The sequence below is a fragment of the Cherax quadricarinatus genome, chromosome 28 (genome assembly GCF_038502225.1).
Source record: "Cherax quadricarinatus isolate ZL_2023a chromosome 28, ASM3850222v1, whole genome shotgun sequence".
Classification (NCBI taxonomy): domain Eukaryota; kingdom Metazoa; phylum Arthropoda; class Malacostraca; order Decapoda; family Parastacidae; genus Cherax; species Cherax quadricarinatus.
The window spans coordinates 4,078,784-4,101,283 of record NC_091319.1 but is presented as its reverse complement, the minus strand read 5'-3'; the positions used below and the strand labels follow the sequence as shown (position 1 = coordinate 4,101,283).

Here is a 22,500-nt window from a genome sequence, read left to right as displayed (position 1 = left end):
GAAGTACTAAACATGTACAGATCATTCAAAAAGTGGAGTAATTAAGGCTCAATCTTTCATTTGTTAATCATAAATTGGTCTCTGAACACAAAAGACCAACACAGCAACTAGTTCTGAAGATGGGGTCTAGAACCAAACCCTCTTATAACTATGCTGAATTAAGTTCATCTAACTCAAATATATTCTGACTTGCATACATTAACACAGTACTGTAATACATTCCTCGTTAAGAGTATGTGAATCCAGTATATAGGCAGGCCCCACTTATACAGTTGGTTAGGTTCTGGGCTACTGCTGTAAAGCAGAAGCCCAGAACAAAGCCTTTTTCACTTTCAAATGCATATAAAAGCCTGATAACATATTTACAATGCCTGCACTTTAAAGGAGGGGTCAAGAGTGATATCTAAATTGTCATAGCTGTGGACCTCTGCAAAGACAGTGATAGTGATGGTGGGAGATGGCCAGTTAAAAAAAAAAAGTTTATTATATATACAATACAATCATTACTTACCTTAAAATATTTTTGTCCTTAGCTTATAGTGTTGAATATATTTATTACAGGAAGTCGGAATAAATGAAGACAGGGTGTAACTAAACCACTGCATTAGCAAAACACTGTAAGGTGAAGTACTGTACTCTACAATGCAATTTAATCACTGAATAATTACTAATGCTATATATTTTCTTGGTAAATATTAAAAAATACCGCTGAACACTTAACATTCTTTATAACCAAAATGCTTTATATGCACTATCTGCTCTAATCACTGACAATTTTTTTTATTAATATACAGTGGGCTTCTGAGTAAACAAATCACACAGAACTGAACAACTTACACATGGTGAAGTTGTCAAAGGAGGATAACTCTCCACTACATTCCTCGACATTCTCACCCACATTTGCTACAGTCGAGTCCTTCATTTCCTCACTCTTGGCTTCAGGCTCTACACTCTCGCTGGATGCACGGGCCAGAAGTAACATCTCTGCTTCATATGGATCGGACGGCATTTCATCCTGGATTTTCTGGAGAGAATTTATTCAGTTTTAAAATGTTCGAGTAGTAATTCAAGTATGATTTTATTTGCTGTACCTTTAAAAAATTAAATACTACTTTAAATAACAATGGCATACAATACAAATTAGAATACAGAGCAATGAGTCAATTAATTTCAAACAGCAAATTTCTGTACAACTTAGGAACATTAGAAGACCAAAATTAATTGAATTGTATCAAGGTAGTTACAAGACACAAATTTTATGAATCATTATTATTATTATATTCACATGAAAAGCACTTGGGGAATGGAAAGCAGTTGGAACAAGAGCCCTTAGCTAGCATTTAGCACTTCCCTTGAAACGATTTTGAAGCAGAGATCCTAATGACGAGATGACCTCATTTAGATTATGCTGCACAGTTTTGGTCACCGTATTACAGAATGGATATAAATGCACCGGAAAATCATACAAAAGAGGATGACAAAGTTGATCCCATGTATCAAAAATCTTCCCTATGGGGATAGACTGAGGGCCATGAATCTGCACTCTTTAGAAAGGTGTTAAATTAGGAATAATATGACTGAGGTGTATAAATGTAAAACAGGAATGAATAAAGGGGATGTAAATAGTGTGCTAAAAATATCTAGCATAGATGGGACTCGCAACAATGGCTTTAAACTAGAAAAATTCATATTCAGGAAGGATATAGGAAAGCACTGGTTTGGTAATAGAGTTGTGGATGAGTGGGACAAACTCCCAAGTACTGTCATAAAGGCTAAGATGTTGTGTAGTTTTAAAAATAGGTTAGGTAAGTACATGAGTGGGTGTAATTGGGTGCGAGTTTGACCTGACTAGCTTGTGCTACTAGGTCAGATGCCGTGCTCCTTCCTTAAGTGAACGTGACCTGGCTTGACTAGGTTAAGGCATTGGCTTAAACCGGTAAGAGAATTGAACCTGCCTTGCAAGGGCCAGTAAGCCTGCTGCAGTGTTCCTTCTTCCTTATGTTTTTTTTTTTTTTTAACAAGTCGGCCGTCTCCCACCGAGGCAGAGTGACCCAAAAAGAAAGAAAATCCCCAAAAAGAAAATACTTTCGTCATCATTCAACACTTTCATCTCACTCACACATAATCACTGTTTTTGCAGAGGTGCTCAGAATACAACAGTTTAGAAGCATATACGTATAAAGATACACAACATATCCCTCCAAACTGCTAATATCCCGAACCCCTCCTTTAGAGTGCAGGCATTGTACTTCCCATTTCCAGGACTCAAGTCCGGCTATATGAAAATAACCAGTTTCCCTGAATCCCTTCACTAAATATTACCCTGCTCACACTCCAACAGATCGTCAGGTCCCAAATACCATTCGTCTCCATTCACTCCTATTGAACACGCTCATGCACGCCTACTGGAAGTCCAAGCCCCTCGCCCACAAAAACCTCCCTTATCCCTTCCTTCCAACCTTTTCGAGGACGACCCCTACCCCACCTTCCTTCCCCTACAGATTTATACGCTCTCCATGTGATTCTACTTTGATCCATTCTCTCTAAATGACCAAACCACCTCAACAACCCCTCTTCAGCCCTCTGACTAATATTTTTATTAACTCCACACCTTCTCCTAATTTCCACACTCCGAATTTTCTGCATAATATTTACACCACACATTGTCCTTAGACAGGACATCTCCACTGCCTCCAACCGCCTCCTCGCTGCTGGATTCACAACTCAAGCTTCACACCCATACAAGAGTGTTGGTACTACTATACTTTCATATATTCCCTTCTTTGCCTCCATAGATAACGTTTTTTTGTCTCCACATATACCTCAATGCACCACTCACCTTTTTTCCCTCATCAATTCTATGATTAACCTCATCCTTCATAAGTCCATCCAATGACACGTCAACTCCCAAGTATCTGAAAACATTCACTTCTTCCATACTCCTCCTCCCCAATTTGACATCCAATTTTTCTTTATCTAAATCATTTGATACCCTCATCACCTTACTCTTTTCTATGTTCACTTTCAACTTTCTACCTTTACACACTCTCCCAAACTCGTCCACTAACCTTTGCAATTTTTCTTTAGAATCTCCCATAAGCACAGTATCATCAGCAAAAAGTAACTGTGTCACTTCCCATTTTGTATTTAATTCCCCATAATTTAATCCTCTTTGCCGATGACACTGTGCTCTTGGGAGATTCTGAAGAGAAGTTGCAGAGATTGGTGGATGAATTTGGTAGGGTGTGCAAAAGAAGAAAATTAAAGGTGAATACAGGAAAGAGTAAGGTTATGAGGATAACAAAAAGATTAGGTGATGAAAGATTGAATATCAGATTGGAGGGAGAGAGTATGGAGGAGGTGAACGTATTCAGATATTTGGGAGTGGACGTGTCAGCGGATGGGTCTATGAAAGATGAGGTGAATCATAGAATTGATGAGGGAAAAAGAGTGAGTGGTGCACTTAGGAGTCTGTGGAGACAAAGAACTTTGTCCTTGGAGGCAAAGAGGGGAATGTATGAGAGTATAGTTTTACCAACGCTCTTATATGGGTGTGAAGCGTGGGTGATGAATGTTGCAGCGAGGAGAAGGCTGGAGGCAGTGGAGATGTCATGTCTGAGGGCAATGTGTGGTGTGAATATAATGCAGAGAATTCGTAGTTTGGAAGTTAGGAGGAGGTGCGGGATTACCAAAACTGTTGTCCAGAGGGCTGAGGAAGGGTTGTTGAGGTGGTTCGGACATGTAGAGAGAATGGAGCGAAACAGAATGACTTCAAGAGTGTATCAGTCTGTAGTGGAAGGAAGGCGGGGTAGGGGTCGGCCTAGGAAGGGTTGGAGGGAGGGGGTAAAGGAGGTTTTGTGTGCGAGGGGCTTGGACTTCCAGCAGGCATGCGTGAGCGTGTTTGATAGGAGTGAATGGAGACAAATGGTTTTTAATACTTGACGTGCTGTTGGAGTGTGAGCAAAGTAACATTTATGAAGGGATTCAGGGAAACCGGCAGGCCGGACTTGAGTCCTGGAGATGGGAAGTACAGTGCCTGCACTCTGAAGGAGGGGTGTTAATGTTGCAGTTTAAAAACTGTAGTGTAAAGCACCCTTCTGGCAAGACAGTGATGGAGTGAATGATGGTGAAAGTTTTTCTTTTTCGGGCCACCCTGCCTTGGTGGGAATCGGCCGGTGTGATAATAAAAAATAAAAATTTAATCCCACCCCTATGTTCTTATGATCAAAAATTAACAAGACTTATGGAACTGCTTAGTCATCAAAAATTGCAAATTATTATTATTTCAGGTCTTTAGCATTACATGGATTAAGAGCCTGAACACCACTGTCATCAAAGTCTTTAACGCCCATTGATATTGCCACACTTCACAAAAATGGAGTACAGCAATTGCAAAAACCTATAGACCAACAGCACTAACTTCATAAATTATAAAAATCCTTGAAAAGGTCCTGAAAAACAAGACTGCCAAACAGATGGAACTGCACAATCTAGATCAGCATGGGTTTAGAGCAGGTTGCTTTCTCCTTTCACAATTGCTATTCTGCATACCAGAATCATTCCATGTGAAAGCAAGATACTTGGTAGATGGTGCAAAGTATAGTACCTCCAGTAAAAAGCAGGGGAACAATGAGTACACTACTAGAGAATTCAATGAGTGTCAGAGGTTCTCATCTATTAAATGCCCTCCTTCCAAGCATAGTCACCAATGAACCTCTGGCTGTCTTCAAGAGGGAACTGGACACGTTCCTCAAATCAGCTACTGACAACCCTGTCTGTTATTCACACATTGGACTGCATAACAGCCTTGATCCACCAGGCCTGATCTGTACCCAGGCCATGGAGGTATTGATCACCAGAAGCATCCGTCAGATATTCTTCAAATATCCTGCATACTCTTAGTACTGCTCTCTTAATTCTATCATATATACCTCTTTTACCGCATTAGATGTATTCTCTCTAGTTCACCTTTCTTTCAATAATTCCATATACTGACCACTATTTTTTTTTTTTTTTTGATCACTCACTTTCCCCTATTCTTACCCACTGACAAGTCTCCCTGTATTACATTTGTCTCTTACTTTGGCTACCACTAGATACTGATCTGACATACAAGTCACATGGACATTTTCTTACTATGGCCATTTTCTTTTTGCCTGGTGCATGACATATAAACTAGTAACAGAACTACTGAAATTCATTAAAAATTTCACACTGGATTTCCCATGTCCCAATCTACTTTTTTTTTTTAACACATCGGCCGTCTACCACTGAGGTAGGGTGACCAACAAAAGAAATAAACACTTCATCATCACTGAACACTTTCACCATCATTCTCACACAATCACTGTCTCGCAGAAGTGCCCATATATGACAGTTCAGATGTCACTCCAAACAGCTAATATCCCATAAGTTTTAAGGCAATTAAAACAATATTTAGAGACTCAGTATGTCCAATATGCAAACAAAAAAAATTAATCAGCATTTTTGAAAATTGGGCAACCCCCATCCTTCCTCAAAAGCCAGATATCTGATGATTTACCATACATGCCTTACCTTCATCATTGCTTTAATGTCATCTGAAGTTTTAGCTGTAGTAGGAATGAAGATGGGCACTGGTAGTGGGACAGGAACAAATATTGGGACTGGGAAAGGTGCATTATACATCATCATGGGTGATGGCACATATACTGGAATAGGCACAGGGAGAATAGGTGGTGGTTCCGATGTAAAGAGGCTGCAGTTGATACCTTTAGGTTCTGAAACAATAAAAATAACATTCTTATTCTTTATTACTGTATACCCATTACAGTATTCATATTTAAACCAGATGCAATTATGAGCACATGTAAAAATTAAAAGAATTCACTGCACTTTCAATTATATCATTGACCACTAAGTCCTTTGCTTTGGCTTTCATACTGGTTTAAGTATTAAAACACCTTGCACCGAGTCATCCTATTATGCTTCATCCTCTCTAGATGCATAAACCACGTCAACAACTCCTCTTCTACCTTTGAATTACACGTTTTGTAAATCCACACACACTGCTCCCAAACATGACACCTCCACTGTCTCCAGCCCCCTATTCATGGTAATGTTTAAAGCTTATGCTTCAAAGGCATTTAAAAGGGGTTAGTAAAAGTAGAGTATACAGTGGACCCTCGACTAACGCTATTAATCCGTTCCTGAGAGCTCATCGTTAGTCAAAATAATCGTTAGTCAAGTTAATTTTCAAACATAAGAAATAATGGAAATCAAATTAATCCGTGCAAGACACCCAAAAGTATTGAAAAAAAATTTTTTTAACACATGAAATATTAATTTTAATACACACAAACTGAAGAAGACATGCACAGTTACATGACACTTACCTTTATTGAAGATCTGGTGATGATTTATGGGACGGGAAGAGGGGAGTGTGTTGATGGTCTTAGTGTTTAGAAGGGGAATCCCCTTCCATTAGGACTTGAGGTGGCAAGTCCTTTTTCGGGGTTACTTCCCTTCTTTTAATGCCACTAGGACCAGCTTGAGAGTCACTGGACCTCTGTCGCACAACATATCTGCCCATAGAGGCCTGTACCTCCCGTTCCTTTATGACATTCCTAACGTGTTTCACAACATTGTCAGTGTCACCATTAAACACTTGTTCAGGTTTCAGTCCTCCACTGTCTATGTACTCCTTGAATTCCTGCACATATTTTTCAGCTGCTTTTTGGTCCAAACTGGCAGCCTCACCATGCCTTATCACACTATGTATGCCACTACGATTCTTAAATCTCTCAAACCAACCTTTGCTGGCCTTAAATTCACTCACATCACCACTAGTTGCTGGCATTTTTCTAATTAAATCGTCATGCAACTTCCTAGCCTTTTCACATATGATCGCTTGAGAGATGCTATCTCCTGCTATCTGTTTTTCGTTTATCCATACCAATAACAGTCTCTCAACATCTTCTATCACTTGCGATCTCAGTTTCGAAAACGTAGTTGCACCTTTGGCAAGAACAGCTTCCTTGATTGCCGTTTTCTTGGCCACAATAGTAGCGATGGTTGATTGGGGTTTTGTGTACAGCCTGGCCAGCTCGGAGACATGCACTCCACTTTCATACTTAGCAATCATCTCTTTCTTCATATCCATAGTAATTCTCACCCTTTTTGCTGTAGGGTTGGCACTAGAAGCTTTCTTGGTGCCCATGGCGACTTATTTTGCAGGTGCAATCACTAAAAAGGCTGTGATAATATGAAATGTTCTGATTGCATGCTTGGAAGCGACCGCGGTGGCTGGCTGGCTTGTAAACACTGGCCAGAAGTGGACGCGACTCAGACCAAGGAATAGTGTTGGTCGAGTTTTTTAGCGCTAATCGAGGCAAAATTTTTGCGATAAAATGTATCGCTAGTCAGATTTATCGTTAATCGATGCCATCGCTGCTCGAGGGTCCACTGTACTATGAAAAATTTCCCTTTGTTGTCTCCATAGATAAAATGCCAGTTTTCAACATACACCTCAACACTTGCTACCTTTTTTCCTTCATCTCTTCTTTGATTCATCTCATCTTTCATTTATTGACGCATTCGATCTTAAGTGTCTAAATAAATACATTTACTCCCTCCCTCCAACCAGATATTTCATCTTTCACTGTCTAAATTCTTTGTTACCCTCATCACCATTCTCTTTTTTATTTTTTATTTTTTTTTTTCAACAAGTCGGCTGTCTCCCACCGAGGCTGGGTGACCCAAAAAGAAAGAAAATCCCCAAAAAGAAAATACTTTCGTCATCATTCAACACTTTCACCTCACTCACACATAATCACTGTTTTTGCAGAGGTGCCCAGAATACAACAGTTTAGAAGTCTTTCTTTCTTTCTTTCAACACACCGGCCGTATCCCACCGAGGCGGGGTGGCCCAAAAGGAAAAACGAAAGTTTCTCCTTTTACATTTAGTAATATATACAGGAGAAGAGGTTACTAGCCCCTTGCTCCCGGCATTTTAGTTGCCTCTTACAACACGCATGGCTTACGGAGGAAGAATTCTGTTCCACTTCCCCATGGAGATAAGAGGAAATAAACAAGAATAAGAACTAGAAAGAAAATAGAAGAAAACCCAGAGGGGTGTGTATATATGTGCTTGTACATGTATGTGTAGTGTGACCTAAGTGTAAGTAGAAGTAGCAAGACGTACCTGAAATCTTGCATGTTCATGAGACAGAAAAAAGGACACCAGCAATCCTACCATCATGTAAAACAATTACAGGCTTTCGTTTTACACTCACTTGGCAGGACGGTAGTACCTCCCTGGGCGGTTGCTGTCTACCAACCTACTACCTATAAGTTTAGAAGTATATACGTATAAAAATACACAATATATTCCTCCAAACTGCCAATATCTCAAACCCCTCCTTTAGAGTGCAGGCATTGTACTTCCCATTTCCAGGACTCAAGTCCGGTTATATAAAATAACCGGTTTCCCTGAATCCCTTCACTAAATATTACCCTGCTCACACTCCAACAGCTCGTCAGGTCCCAAATACCATTTGTCCTCATTCACTCCTATCTAACACGCTCATGCACTCTTGCTGGAAGTCCAAACCCCTCGCCCACAACACCTCCTGTACCCCCTCCCTTCAACCTTTTCGAGGACGACCCCTACCCCGCCTTCCTTCCCCTACAGATTTATACGCTCCCCATGTCATTCTACTTTGATCCATTCTCTCTAAATGACCAAACCACCTCTACAACTCCTCTTCAGCCCTTTGACTAATACTTTTATTAACTCCACACCTTCTCCTAATTTCCACACTCCGAATTTTCTGCATAATATTTACACCATACATTGCCCTTAGACAGGACATCTCCACTACCTCCAACCGCCTCCCCGCTGCAGCATTTGCAGCCAAAGCTTCACTCCCATATAAGAGTGTTGGTACTACTATACTTTCATACATTCCCTTCTTTGCCTCCATAGATAACATTTTTTGCCTCCACATATACCTCACCTTTTTCCCTTCATCAATTCTATGATTAACCTCATCCTTCATAAATCCATCCGCTGACACGTCAACTCCCAAATATCTGAAGACATTCACTTCTTCCATACTCCTCCTCCCTAATTTGATATCCAATTTTTATCTAAATCATTTGATACTCTCATCACCTTACTCTTTTCTATGTTCACTTTCAACTTTCTACCTTTACACACACTCCCAAATTCGTCCACTAACCTTTGCAATTTTTCTTTAGAATCTCCCATAAGCACAGTATCATCAGCAAAAAGTAACTGTCAATTCCCATTTTGTATTTAATTCCCCAAAATTTAATCCCACCCGTCTCTCAAACACCCTAGCATTTACTTCTTTTACAACCCCATCTATAAATATATTAAACAACCATGGTGACATTACACATCCCTCTCTAAGACCTACTTTTACCGGGAAGTATTCTCCCTCTCTTCTACGCACCCTAACCCGAGCCTCACTATCCTCATAAAAACACTTTACAGCATTTAGTAACTTACCACCTATTCCACATTGCTTCCCTATCCACTCTATCATATGCCTTTTCTAAATCCATTAATGCAATAAAAACTTCCCTACCTTTATCTAAATACTGCTCACATATATGCTTCAATGTAAACACTTGATCTACACATCCCCTACCCACTGTAAAACCTCCTTGCTCATCCGCAATTCTACATTCTGTCTTACCCCTAATTCTTTCAATAATAGCCCTACCGTAAACTTTTCCTGGTATACTCAGTAAACTCTTTTCAATATTTAATTTTAATTTCCTTCTTTTATACACCCTTCCAAACACCTCCACCAACCTTTGCAATTGCTAACCATACCCCCGGCAATTGCTCTTCAGAATCTCCCACAATATGTGTAATCAACAATGAGCAAATGTGACAACTCCCACTTCACATAAGTTTCAATGCCTTACAATCCCACACCTCTCCCCAACACTCCAGCATTTGCACTGGGTAAATGAGCTGGGACAGGTAGGATTAAAACTGTGTTAAAAGCAGGTAGGTATAAAATCAGGTTAGGGTATATTGGAGAGAATGGGAATAAATTATTTTCCAGGATTTTTAAGCCTTAGTTTCAAAATTCTCTTTTTTATATCAGTTGCCTTGGTGGGAGATGGCCAGTTAGGTAAAAAAAAAAGATAAATCCTTTGACAAGGATGTGTAATGTCACCAAAGGTGACATTACACATCCTGCTTTTAACACAGTTTTAATCCTACCTGTCCCAGCTGATTTACCCAGTTTCTTTCTACCTATTGCCTCATGCATATCTCTTTCTCTTTTAGTTACAAAGACTCCTAATTAATGAGGTTTTACATATCAATAAACCTTGACTGTGAAAATATGAACATGGGAAAATACAGAAGTATTCATTCTTATTAGTAACTGCTTTATTTGACAACCATTATATTGCTATTGTATTTGGCTGATCAATTATTTAAAAAATTCAAGTAATTTTCCCAATATTTGCCTCAGTATGCCTCATCTTACTCTATTCTTTAAGAAAACACATTTGTTTAAGAAAGCGCTCTATAACTGTAATGCTATCATTAGAAGGATCAGAGAATCAAATTAAAGAAAGAAGGATCCAAACTGTATATTCATTTTCTGAATGTCTTCCTGATCTACCTAAAAAAATAAAAAAGACGCTTGGAAAAAAGGCTTTCATATTAAGAAAAATAAGCACACAAATTAATAAGCAATTCTAGGTTTGTATTTACTTGGTATACAGTAACATTTTTGTCTTCATTTTATTACACTGGGTCAAGGTAGCGTGGTGGTCAGGGTCAAGGTAGCGTGGTGGTCAGGGTCAAGGTAGTGTGGTGGTCAGGGTCAAGGTAACGTGGTGGTCAGGGTCAAGGTAACGTGGTGGTCAGGGTCAAGATAGCATGGTGGTCAGGGTCAAGGTAACGTGGTGGTCAGGGTCAAGATAGCGTGGTGGTCAGGGTCAAGGTAACGTGGTGGTCAGGGTCAAGATAGCATGGTGGTCAGGGTCAAGATAGGGTGGTGGTCAGGGGTCAAGGTAGTGTGGTGGTCAGGGTCAAGGTAGCATGGTGGTCAGGGTCAAGGTAGCGTGGTGTCAGGGTCAAGGTAGCGTGGTGGTCAGGGTCAAGGTAGTGTGGTGGTCAGGGTCAAGGTAACGTGGTGGCCAGGGTCAAGGTAGCATGGTGGTTAGGGTCAAGGTAACGTGGTGGCCAGGGTCAAGATAGCGTGGTGGTCAGGGTCAAGGTAGCATGGTGGTCAGGGTCAAGGTAACATGGTGGCCAGGGTCAAGGTAGCATGGTGGTTAGGGTCAAGGTAACGTGGTGGCCAGGGTCAAGATAGCGTGGTGGTCAGGGTCAAGGTAGCGTGGTGCCACTTATCCCACTGCTCCAACCCTAATAGCTATGCAAGTACAAAATATAGCTATGCAAGTACAAAATAATGTTGTAATATTGCACACTCATCTAGTAATCCTTGTTAGAGAGCAAGTAACTCACCTGTCTGCGTCTGTCTGTGCCAAGGATGTGGTTTACAGTAAACGCCCTTTGTAAGTGTACTGGGACGACAAGAGGTCATCTTGTTCACCATCGTGGGAGGGATTAGTAGTTTTAAAAATTCAGCTGTTGCCTGAAAAGTAATGAAATACTGCATAAGTATAAATTATTTGCAAAATTCAACAATGAATTAATTACCTTGCACAAACTCCCACATACTAAAAACCATTGTTTTCAATATGTAGTCACTTACAAGTGGTTGCAATGGTCAAGTCAGCTCCTGGCCCTGCCTCTCAACTAATGTACTTCTTGCCAGATTCCCTACCTCCTAACCTCATGGGCCCTCTCATACCTGCTCTTAAAACTATGTATGGAACCTGCCTCCATCAGAGTTACTTTTATATGGTAGGTAGTAGGTTGGTAGACAGCAACCACCCAGGGAAGTACTACCGTCCTGCCAGATGACTGTGAAACAGAAACCTGTAACTGTTTTGCATGATGGTAGGATTGCTGGTGTCTTTTTCTGTCTCATAAACACGCTAGATAACAGTGAGTACAAATAGTACAAATAGGTGAGTACATCTAGGTTTTTCTCCTTTTTCTACATAGCTCTTGTTCTTCTTTATTTCTTCTATTGTCCATGGGGAAGTGGAAAAGAATCTTTCCTCCATAAGCCATGCGTGTCGTATGAGGCGACTAAAATGCCGGGAGCAATGGGCTAGTAACCCCTTCTCCTGTAGACATTTACTAAAAAAGAGAAGAAGAAAAACTTTATAAAACTGGGATGCTTGAATGTGCGTGGATGTCGTGCAGATGACAAGAAACAGATGATTGCTGATGTTATGAATGAAAAGAAGTTGGATGTCCTGGCCCTAAGTGAAACAAAGCTGAAGGGGGTAGGGGAGTTTCGGTGGGGGGAAATAAATGGGATTAAATCTGGAGTATCTGAGAGAGTTAGAGCAAAGGAAGGGGTAGCAGTAATGTTGAATGATCAGTTATGGAAGGAGAAAAGAGAATATGAATGTGTAAATGCAAGAATTATGTGGATTAAAGTAAAGGTTGGATGCGAGAAGTGGGTCATAATAAGCGTGTATGCACCTGGAGAAGAGAGGAATGCAGAGGAGAGAGAGAGATTTTGGGAGATGTTAAGTGAATGTATAGGAGCCTTTGAACCAAGTGAGAGAGTAATTGTGGTAGGGGACCTGAATGCTAAAGTAGGAGAAACTTTTAGAGAGGGTGTGGTAGGTAAGTTTGGGGTGCCAGGTGTAAATGATAATGGGAGCCCTTTGATTGAACTTTGTATAGAAAGGGGTTTAGTTATAGGTAATACATATTTTAAGAAAAAAAAAGGATAAATAAGTATACAAGATATGATGTAGGGCGAAATGACAGTAGTTTGTTGGATTATGTATTGGTAGATAAAAGACTGTTGAGTAGACTTCAGGATGTACATGTTTATAGAGGGGCCACAGATATATCAGATCACTTTCTAGTTGTAGCTACACTGAGAGTAAAAGGTAGATGGGATACAAGGAGAACAGAAGCATCAGGGAAGAGAGAGGTGAAGGTTTATAAACTAAAAGAGGAGGCAGTTAGGGAAAGATATAAACAGCTATTGGAGGATAGATGGGCTAATGAGAGCATAGGCAATGGGGTCGAAGAGGTATGGGGTAGGTTTAAAAATGTAGTGTTAGAGTGTTCAGCAGAAGTTTGTGGTTACAGGAAAGTGGGTGCGGGAGGGAAGAGGAGCGATTGGTGGAATGATGATGTAAAGAGAGTAGTAAGGGAGAAAAAGTTAGCATATGAGAAGTTTTTACAAAGTAGAAGTGATGCAAGGAGGGAAGAGTATATGGAGAAAAAGAGAGAGGTTAAGAGAGTGGTGAAGCAATGTAAAAAGAGAGCAAATGAGAGAGTGGGTGAGATGTTATCAACAAATTTTGTTGAAAATAAGAAAAAGTTTTGGAGTGAGATTAACAAGTTAAGGAAGCTTAGAGAACAAATGGATTTGTCAGTTAAAAATAGGAGAGGAGAGTTATTAAATGGAGAGTTAGAGGTATTGGGAAGATGGAGGGAATATTTTGAGGAATTGTTAAATGTTGATGAAGATAGGGAAGCTGTGATTTCGTGTATAGGGCAAGGAGGAATAACATCTTGTAGGAGTGAGGAAGAGCCAGTTGTGAGTGTGGGGGAAGTTCGTGAGGCAGTAGGTAAAATGAAAGGGGGTAAGGCAGCCGGGATTGATGGGATAAAGATAGAAATGTTAAAAGCAGGTGGGGATATAGTTTTGGAGTGGTTGGTGCAATTATTTAATAAATGTATGGAAGAGGGTAAGGTACATAGGGATTGGCAGAGAGCATGCATAGTTCCTTTGTATAAAGGCAAAGGGGACAAAAGAGAGTGCAAAAATTATAGGGGGATAAGTCTGTTGAGTATACCTGGTAAAGTGTATGGTAGAGTTATTACTGAAAGAATTAAAAGTAAGACTGAGAATAGGATAGCAGATGAACAAGGAGGCTTTAGGAAAGGTAGGGGGTGTGTGGACCAGGTGTTTACAGTGAAACATATAATTATTTATTATTATTATCACACTGGCCGATTCCCACCAAGGCAGGGTGGCCCGAAAAAGAAAAACTTTCACCATCATTCACTCCATCACTGTCTTGCCAGAAGGGTGCTTTACACTACAGTTTTTAAACTGCAACATTAACACCCCTCCTTCAGAGTGCAGGCACTGTACTTCCCATCTCCAGGACTCAAGTCCGGCCTGCCGGTTTCCCTGAATCCCTTCATAAATGTTACTTTGCTCACACTCCAACAGCACGTCAAGTATTAAAAACCATTTGTCTCCATTCACTCCTATCAAACACGCTCACGCATGCCTGCTGGAAGCAGGCATGCAGTATTTAGATAAGGCTAAAGAGGTCTTTGTGGCATTTATGGATTTGGAAAAGGCATATGACAGGGTGGATAGGAGGGCAATGTGGCAGATGTTGCAGGTGTATGGTGTAGGAGGTAGGTTACTGAAAGCAGTGAAGAGTTTTTACGAGGATAGTGATGCTCAAGTTAGAGTACATAGGAAAGATGGAAATTATTTCCCAGTAAGAGTAGGCCTTAGACAAGGATGTGTGATGTCACCGTGGTTGTTTAATATATTTATAGATGGGGTTGTAAGAGAAGTAAATGCGAGGGTCTTGACAAGAGGTGTGGAGTTAAAAGATAAAGAATCACACATAAAGTGGGAGTTGTCACAGTTGCTCTTTGCTGATGACACTGTGCTCTTGGGAGATTCTGAAGAGAAGTTGCAGAGATTGGTGGATGAATTTGGTAGGGTGTGCAAAAGAAGAAAATTAAAAGTGAATACAGGAAAGAGTAAGGTTATGAGGATAACAAAAATATTAGGTGATGAAAGATTGGATATCAGATTGGAGGGAGAGAGTATGGAGGAGGTGAATGTATTCAGATATTTGGGAGTGGACGTGTCAGCGGATGGGTCTATGAAGGATGAGGTGAATCATAGAATTGATGAGGGGAAAAGGGTGAGTGGTGCACTTAGGAGTCTGTGGAGACAAAGAACTTTGTCCTTGGAGGCAAAGAGGGGAATGTATGAGAGTATACTTTTACCAACACTCTTATATGGGTGTGAAGCATGGGTGATGAATGTTGCAGCAAAAAGTAACTGTGTCAATTCCCATTTTGAATTTGATTCCCCATAATTTAATCCCACCCCTCTCCCGAACACCCTAGCATTTACTTCCTTTACAACCCCATCTATAAATATATTAAACAACCATGGTGACATTACACATCCCTGTCTAAGACCTACTTTTACCGGGAAGTATTCTCCCTCTCTTCTACACACCCTAACCTGAGCCTCACTATCCTCATAAAAGCTCTTTACAGCATTTAGTAACTTACCACCTATTCCATAAACTTGCAACATCTGCCACATTGCTCCTCTATCCACTCTATCATATGCCTTTTCTAAATCCATAAATGCAATAAAAACTTCCCTACCTTTATCTAAATACTGTTCACATATATGCTTCAATGTAAACACTTGATCTACACATCCCCTACCCACTCTGAAGCCTCCTTGCTCATCCGCAATTCTACATTCTGTCTTACCTCTAATTCTTTCAATTATAACTCTACCATATACTTTTCCTGGTATACTCAGTAAACTTATTCCTCTATAATTTTTACAATCTCTTTTGTCCCCTTTCCCTTTATATAAAGGGACTATACATGCTCTCCGCCAATCCCTAGGTACCTTCCCCTCTTTCATACATTTATTAAACAAAAGTACCAACCACTCCAACACTATATCCCCCCCTGCTTTTAACATTTCTGTCATGATCCCATCAGTTCCAGCTGCTTTACCCCCTTTCATTCTACGTAATGCCTCACGTACCTCCACCACACTTACATTCTGCTCTTCTTCACTCCTAAAAGATGGTATACCTCCCTGGCTAGTGCATTAAATTACCGCCTCCCTTTCTTCCTCAACATTTAAAAGTTCCTCAAAATATTCTCGCCATCTACCTAATACCTCCCTCTCCCCATCTACTAACTCCCCTACTCTGTTTTTAATGGACAAATCCATACTTTCCCTAGGCTTTCTTAACTTGTTTAACTCACTCCAAAATTTTTTCTTATTTTCATTAAAATTTCTTGACAGTGCCTCTCCCACTCTTTCATCTGCTCTCCTTTTGCACTCTCTCACCACTCTCTTCACCTTTCTTTTACTCTCCATATACTCTGCTCTTCTTATAACACTTCTGCTTTGTAAAAACCTCTCGTAAACTACCTTTTTCTCTTTTATCACACCCTTTACTTCATCATTCCACCAATCACTCCTCTTTCCTCCTACCCCCACCCTCCTATAACCACAAACTTCTGCCCCACATTCTAATACTGCATTTTTAAAACTATTCCAACCCTCTTCAACCCCCCCACTACTCATCTTTGCACTAGCCCACCTTTCTGCCAGTAGTCGCTTATATCTCGCCCGAACTGCCTCCTCCCTTAGTTTATACACTTTCACTTCCCTCTTACTTGTTTTTGCCACCTTCCTCTTTTCCCATCTACCTCTTACTCTAACTGTAGCTACAACTAAAGAATGATCTGACATATCAGTTGCCCCTCTATAAACATGTACATCCTGGAGCCTACCCATCAACCTTTTATCCACCAATACATAATCTAACAAACTACTTTCATTACGTGCTACATACATACATACATACATACATACATACATATATATATATATATATATATATATATATATATATATATATATATATATATATATATATATATATATATATATATATATATATATATATATATATATATATACACACACACACACACACACACACACTAAGATCACAGTAAACAGGTGATTTTAAATTATGCAAAACAACCACTGTGAAAGAGTAGTGAAATTCTAAGCGCTTTCGTGAACACTCACATTGTCAAGGAACTATGAAAGTAATACATCAAAGGAAGGCAATAAAAGGGCTTAGACCACACCTCACAGTCATATACAGTGGTCCCTCAATAATCATCAATAATCTGTTCCTGGAAGTGGGACTATTATCGAAATGGACGATTTACAAATCAATTTTCCCCATAAGAAATAATGTAAATTCAATTAATCCGTTCCTGACACTCAGAAGTATTAAAACAAAAATTTTTTTACATGAAATATACATGTAGTACATAAACAATACAATGGGAAATGATGAATGAAACATTAACAGCATAACACTTACCTTTATTGGAGATTCTTCTTAGTGTATGGGAGACTGGAGGAGGAGAGAGAGTGGATTGTTTATAGTTTGGAAGGGGAATCCCCTTCCATCAACACCTCGGGTACCAATTGCTTTTCTGGGGTTACTTGTCTTCTCTGTTTCTTAATGCCACTAGGACCACCTTGAGAGTCACTGGAGTCCTGTCTCGCAAAAAAACTGTCCAGAGAGCTCTGTTTTTGGCGTCTCTTTAAAACTTCCCTAAAATGCACATATTTTTCAGCCGCCTTGTGGTTCGAACTGGCAGCCTCACCATGCCTTACCACACTGTGTATGCCAGTACGCTTCTTAAATCTCTCAAACCAGCCTTTGCTGGCCTTAAATTCACTCACATCATCACTAGTTGCAGGCAATTTCTTTACCAAATCGTCATGCAACTGCCTAGCCTTTTCACAAATAAGCGACATCATAAGACTATCTCCAGCTAATTGTTTCTCATTTATCCACACCAATAATAACTTCTCAACATCTTCGAGTACTGGTGATCTCATTTTTGTCAGCATATTTACCCCCTTTGCAACAACAGCGTCCTTGATTTCCTTTTTCTTGGCTATGATGGAAGATATGGTTGTACGGGATTTGTTATACAGCCTGGCCAGTTCGCCCACATGTACGCCACTATCATATTGTTCAATGATGTTTTTCTTAAATTCAATCGTATTTCTCACCTTCTTTACCAAAGGCTTGGCACTAAAAGCTTTCTTTGGAGCCATGGTACCTTATTTAGCACTTAAATAACTTGCAAGCACTAAAATAAATGAAATACAGTGGACCCCCGCATAACGATATTAATCCGTTCCTGAGAGCTCATTGTTATGCGAAATTATCGTTATGCGAATGAATTTTCCCCATAAGAAATAATGGAAATCAAATTAATCCGTGCAAGACACCCAAAAGTATGAAAAATTGTTTTTTACATGAAATATACATTTTCCTACACACAAAGAGAAGGATACATGCGCAATAGTAGAGCAGTACATGCACAATATATATTGTGCATGTACTACTCTACTGTGTACTACTCTACTGTGTAGTAGGTTGGTAGACAGCAACCACCCAGGGAAGTACTACCGTCCTGCCAGATGACTGTGAAACAAAAACCTGTAACTGTTTTGCATGATGGTAGGATTGCTGGTTTCTTTTTCTGTCTCATAAACACGCTAAGATAACAGGGATATCTTGCTACTCCTACTTACACTTTGGTCACACTTCACAGACACGCACATGCATATATATATATACATACATCTAGGTTTTTCTCTTTTTTCTAAATAGCTCTTGTTCTTTTTTATTTCTTCTATTGTCCATGGGGAAGTGGAAAAGAATCTTTCCTCCGTAAGCCATGCGTGTCGTATGAGGCGACTAAAATGCCGGGAGCAATGGGCTAGTAACCCCTTCTCCTGTATACAATTACTAAAAAAGAGAAGAAGAAAAACTTTATAAAACTGGGTTGCTTAAATGTGCGTGGATGTAGTGCGGATGACAAGAAACAGATGATTGCTGATGTTATGAATGAAAAGAAGTTGGATGTCCTGGCCCTAAGCGAAACAAAGCTGAAGGGGGTAGGAGAGTTTCAGTGGGGGGAAATAAATGGGATTAAATCTGGAGTATCTGAGAGAGATAGAGCAAAGGAAGGGGTAGCAGTAATGTTAAATGATCAGTTATGGAAGGAGAAAAGAGAATATGAATGTGTAAATTCAAGAATTATGTGGATTAAAGTAAAGGTTGGATGCGAGAAGTGGGTCATAATAAGCGTGTATGCACCTGGAGAAGAGAGGAATGCAGAGGAGAGAGAGAGATTTTGGGAGATGTTAAGTGAATGTATAGGAGCCTTTGAACCAAGTGAGAGAGTAATTGTGGTAGGGGACTTGAATGCTAAAGTAGGAGAAACTTTTAGAGAGGGTGTGGTAGGTAAGTTTGGGGTGCCAGGTGTAAATGATAATGGGAGCCCTTTGATTGAACTTTGTATAGAAAGGGGTTTAGTTATAGGTAATACATATTTTAAGAAAAAGAGGATAAATAAGTATACACGATATGATGTAGGGCGAAATGACAGTAGTTTGTTGGATTATGTATTGGTAGATAAAAGACTGTTGAGTAGACTTCAGGATGTACATGTTTATAGAGGGGCCACAGATATATCAGATCACTTTCTAGTTGTAGCTATACTGAGAGTAAAAGGTAGATGGGATACAAGGAGAATAGAAGCATCAGGGAAGAGAGAGGTGAAGGTTTATAAACTAAAAGAGGAGGCAGTTAGGGTAAGATATAAACAGCTATTGGAGGATAGATGGGCTAATGAGAGCATAGGCAATGGGGTCGAAGAGGTATGGGGTAGGTTTAAAAATGTAGTGTTAGAGTGTTCAGCAGAAGTTTGTGGTTACAGGAAAGTGGGTGCAGGAGGGAAGAGGAGCGATTGGTGGAATGATGATGTAAAGAGAGTAGTAAGGGAGAAAATGTTAGCATATGAGAAGTTTTTACAAAGTAGAAGTGATGCAAGGAGGGAAGAGTATATGGAGAAAAAGAGAGAAGTTAAGAGAGTGGTGAAGCAATGTAAAAAGAGAGCAAATGAGAGAGTGGGTGAGATGTTATCAACAAATTTTGTTGAAAATAAGAAAAAGTTTTGGAGTGAGATTAACAAGTTAAGAAAGCCTAGAGAACAAATGGATTTGTCAGTTAAAAATAGGAGAGGAGAGTTATTAAATGGAGAGTTAGAGGTATTGGGAAGATGGAAGGAATATTTTGAGGAATTGTTAAATGTTGATGAAGATAGGGAAGCTGTGATTTCGTGTATAGGGCAAGGAGGAATAACATCTTGTAGGAGTGAGGAAGAGCCAGTTGTGAGTGTGGGGGAAGTTCGTGAGGCAGTAGGTAAAATGAAAGGGGGTAAGGCAGCCGGGATTGATGGGATAAAGATAGAAATGTTAAAAGCAGGTGGGGATATAGTTTTGGAGTGGTTGGTGCAATTATTTAATAAATGTATGGAAGAGGGTAAGGTACCTAGGGATTGGCAGAGAGCATGCATAGTTCCTTTGTATAAAGGCAAAGGGGATAAAAGAGAGTGCAAAAATTATAGGGGGATAAGTCTGTTGAGTGTACCTGGTAAAGTGTATGGTAGAGTTATAATTGAAAGAATTAAGAGTAAGACGGAGAATAGGATAGCAGATGAACAAGGAGGCTTTAGGAAAGGTAGGGGGTGTGTGGACCAGGTGTTTACAGTGAAACATATAAGTGAACAGTATTTAGATAAGGCTAAAGAGGTCTTTGTGGCATTTATGGATTTGGAAAAGGCGTATGACAGGGTGGATAGGGGGGCAATGTGGCAGATGTTGCAAGTGTATGGTGTAGGAGGTAGGTTACTGAAAGCAGTGAAGAGTTTTTACGAGGATAGTGAGGCTCAAGTTAGAGTATGTAGGAAAGAGGGAAATTTTTTCCCAGTAAAAGTAGGCCTTAGACAAGGATGTGTGATGTCACCGTGGTTGTTTAATATATTTATAGATGGGGTTGTAAGAGAAGTAAATGCGAGGGTTTTGGCAAGAGGCGTGGAGTTAAAAGATAAAGAATCACACACAAAGTGGGAGTTGTCACAGCTGCTCTTTGCTGATGACACTGTGCTCTTGGGAGATTCTGAAGAGAAGTTGCAGAGATTGGTGGATGAATTTGGTAGGGTGTGCAAAAGAAGAAAATTAAAGGTGAATACAGGAAAGAGTAAGGTTATGAGGATAACAAAAAGATTAGGTGATGAAAGATTGAATATCAGATTGGAGGGAGAGAGTATGGAGGAGGTGAACGTATTCAGATATTTGGGAGTGGACGTGTCAGCGGATGGGTCTATGAAAGATGAGGTGAATCATAGAATTGATGAGGGAAAAAGAGTGAGTGGTGCACTTAGGAGTCTGTGGAAACAAAGAACTTTGTCCTTGGAGGCAAAGAGGGGAATGTATGAGAGTATAGTTTTACCAACGCTCTTATATGGGTGTGAAGCGTGGGTGATGAATGTTGCAGCGAGGAGAAGGCTGGAGGCAGTGGAGATGTCATGTCTGAGGGCAATGTGTGGTGTGAATATAATGCAGAGAATTCGTAGTTTGGAAGTTAGGAGGAGGTGCGGGATTACCAAAACTGTTGTCCAGAGGGCTGAGGAAGGGTTGTTGAGGTGGTTCGGACATGTAGAGAGAATGGAGCGAAACAGAATGACTTCAAGAGTGTATCAGTCTGTAGTGGAAGGAAGGCGGGGTAGGGGTCGGCCTAGGAAGGGTTGGAGGGAGGGGGTAAAGGAGGTTTTGTGTGCGAGGGGCTTGGACTTCCAGCAGGCATGCGTGAGCGTGTTTGATAGGAGTGAATGGAGACAAATGGTTTTTAATACTTGACGTGCTGTTGGAGTGTGAGCAAAGTAACATTTATGAAGGGATTCAGGGAAACCGGCAGGCCGGACTTGAGTCCTGGAGATGGGAAGTACAGTGCCTGCACTCTGAAGGAGGGGTGTTAATGTTGCAGTTTAAAAACTGTAGTGTAAAGCACCCTTCTGGCAAGACAGTGATGGAGTGAATGATGGTGAAAGTTTTTCTTTTTCGGGCCACCCTGCCTTGGTGGGAATCGGCCGGTGTGATAATAAAAAAAAAAAACTACTCTACTAAATGAAGAATAAATGACACTTACCTTTATTGAAGATACAGCAATGACTGATGAGACACTGTGTCCTGGGAGTGCCTTTTCCTCCTGAGTACTGTAGGTCCTGTTTGGCATTTTCTTCCAGAACAGGCCTTATCACACTGTGTATGCCACTACGATTCTTAAATCTCTCAAACCAACCTATGCTGGCTTTAAATTCACCAATACGAGCACTAGTTCCAGGCATTTTTCCCTGTTCACCTGGGTGTTAGTCGACTGGTGTGAGTTGCATCCTGGGAGACAAGATTAAGGACCCCAATAGAAATAAGTTAGACAGTCTTCGATGACACTGACTTTTTTGGGTTATCCTGGGTGGCTAACCCTCTGGGGTTAATTGTTTCTTGGTATTCTCAATAAGCCACACCAGCAATGGTGCTACAGCAGCAGCAGCAGCAGCAGCTGACAGTGCTACAGCAGCAGCTGACAGTGCTACAGCAGCAGCTGACAGTGTTACAGCAGCAGCTGACAGTGCTACAGCAGCAGCAGACGGTTATACAGCAGCAGCAGACGGTATTA

At 40.4% G+C, this 22,500-nt stretch overlaps 1 protein-coding gene across 2 annotated transcripts in view; it reads right to left on the bottom strand.

Annotated features, from left to right (window-relative positions):
• Positions 1-22,500, bottom strand: part of woc (without children) — a 107,643-nt gene that overhangs the window by 46,382 nt on the left and 38,761 nt on the right. For both annotated transcript variants that reach the window (XM_053782750.2, XM_053782751.2), the window contains exons 12-14: positions 11,504-11,633; positions 5,557-5,759; positions 838-1,024 (exon numbers count right to left, since the gene is read on the bottom strand). In XM_053782750.2, coding sequence (XP_053638725.1) covers positions 838-1,024; positions 5,557-5,759; positions 11,504-11,633 — 520 coding nt within the window. The remainder of the gene's footprint in view (positions 1-837; positions 1,025-5,556; positions 5,760-11,503; positions 11,634-22,500) is intronic.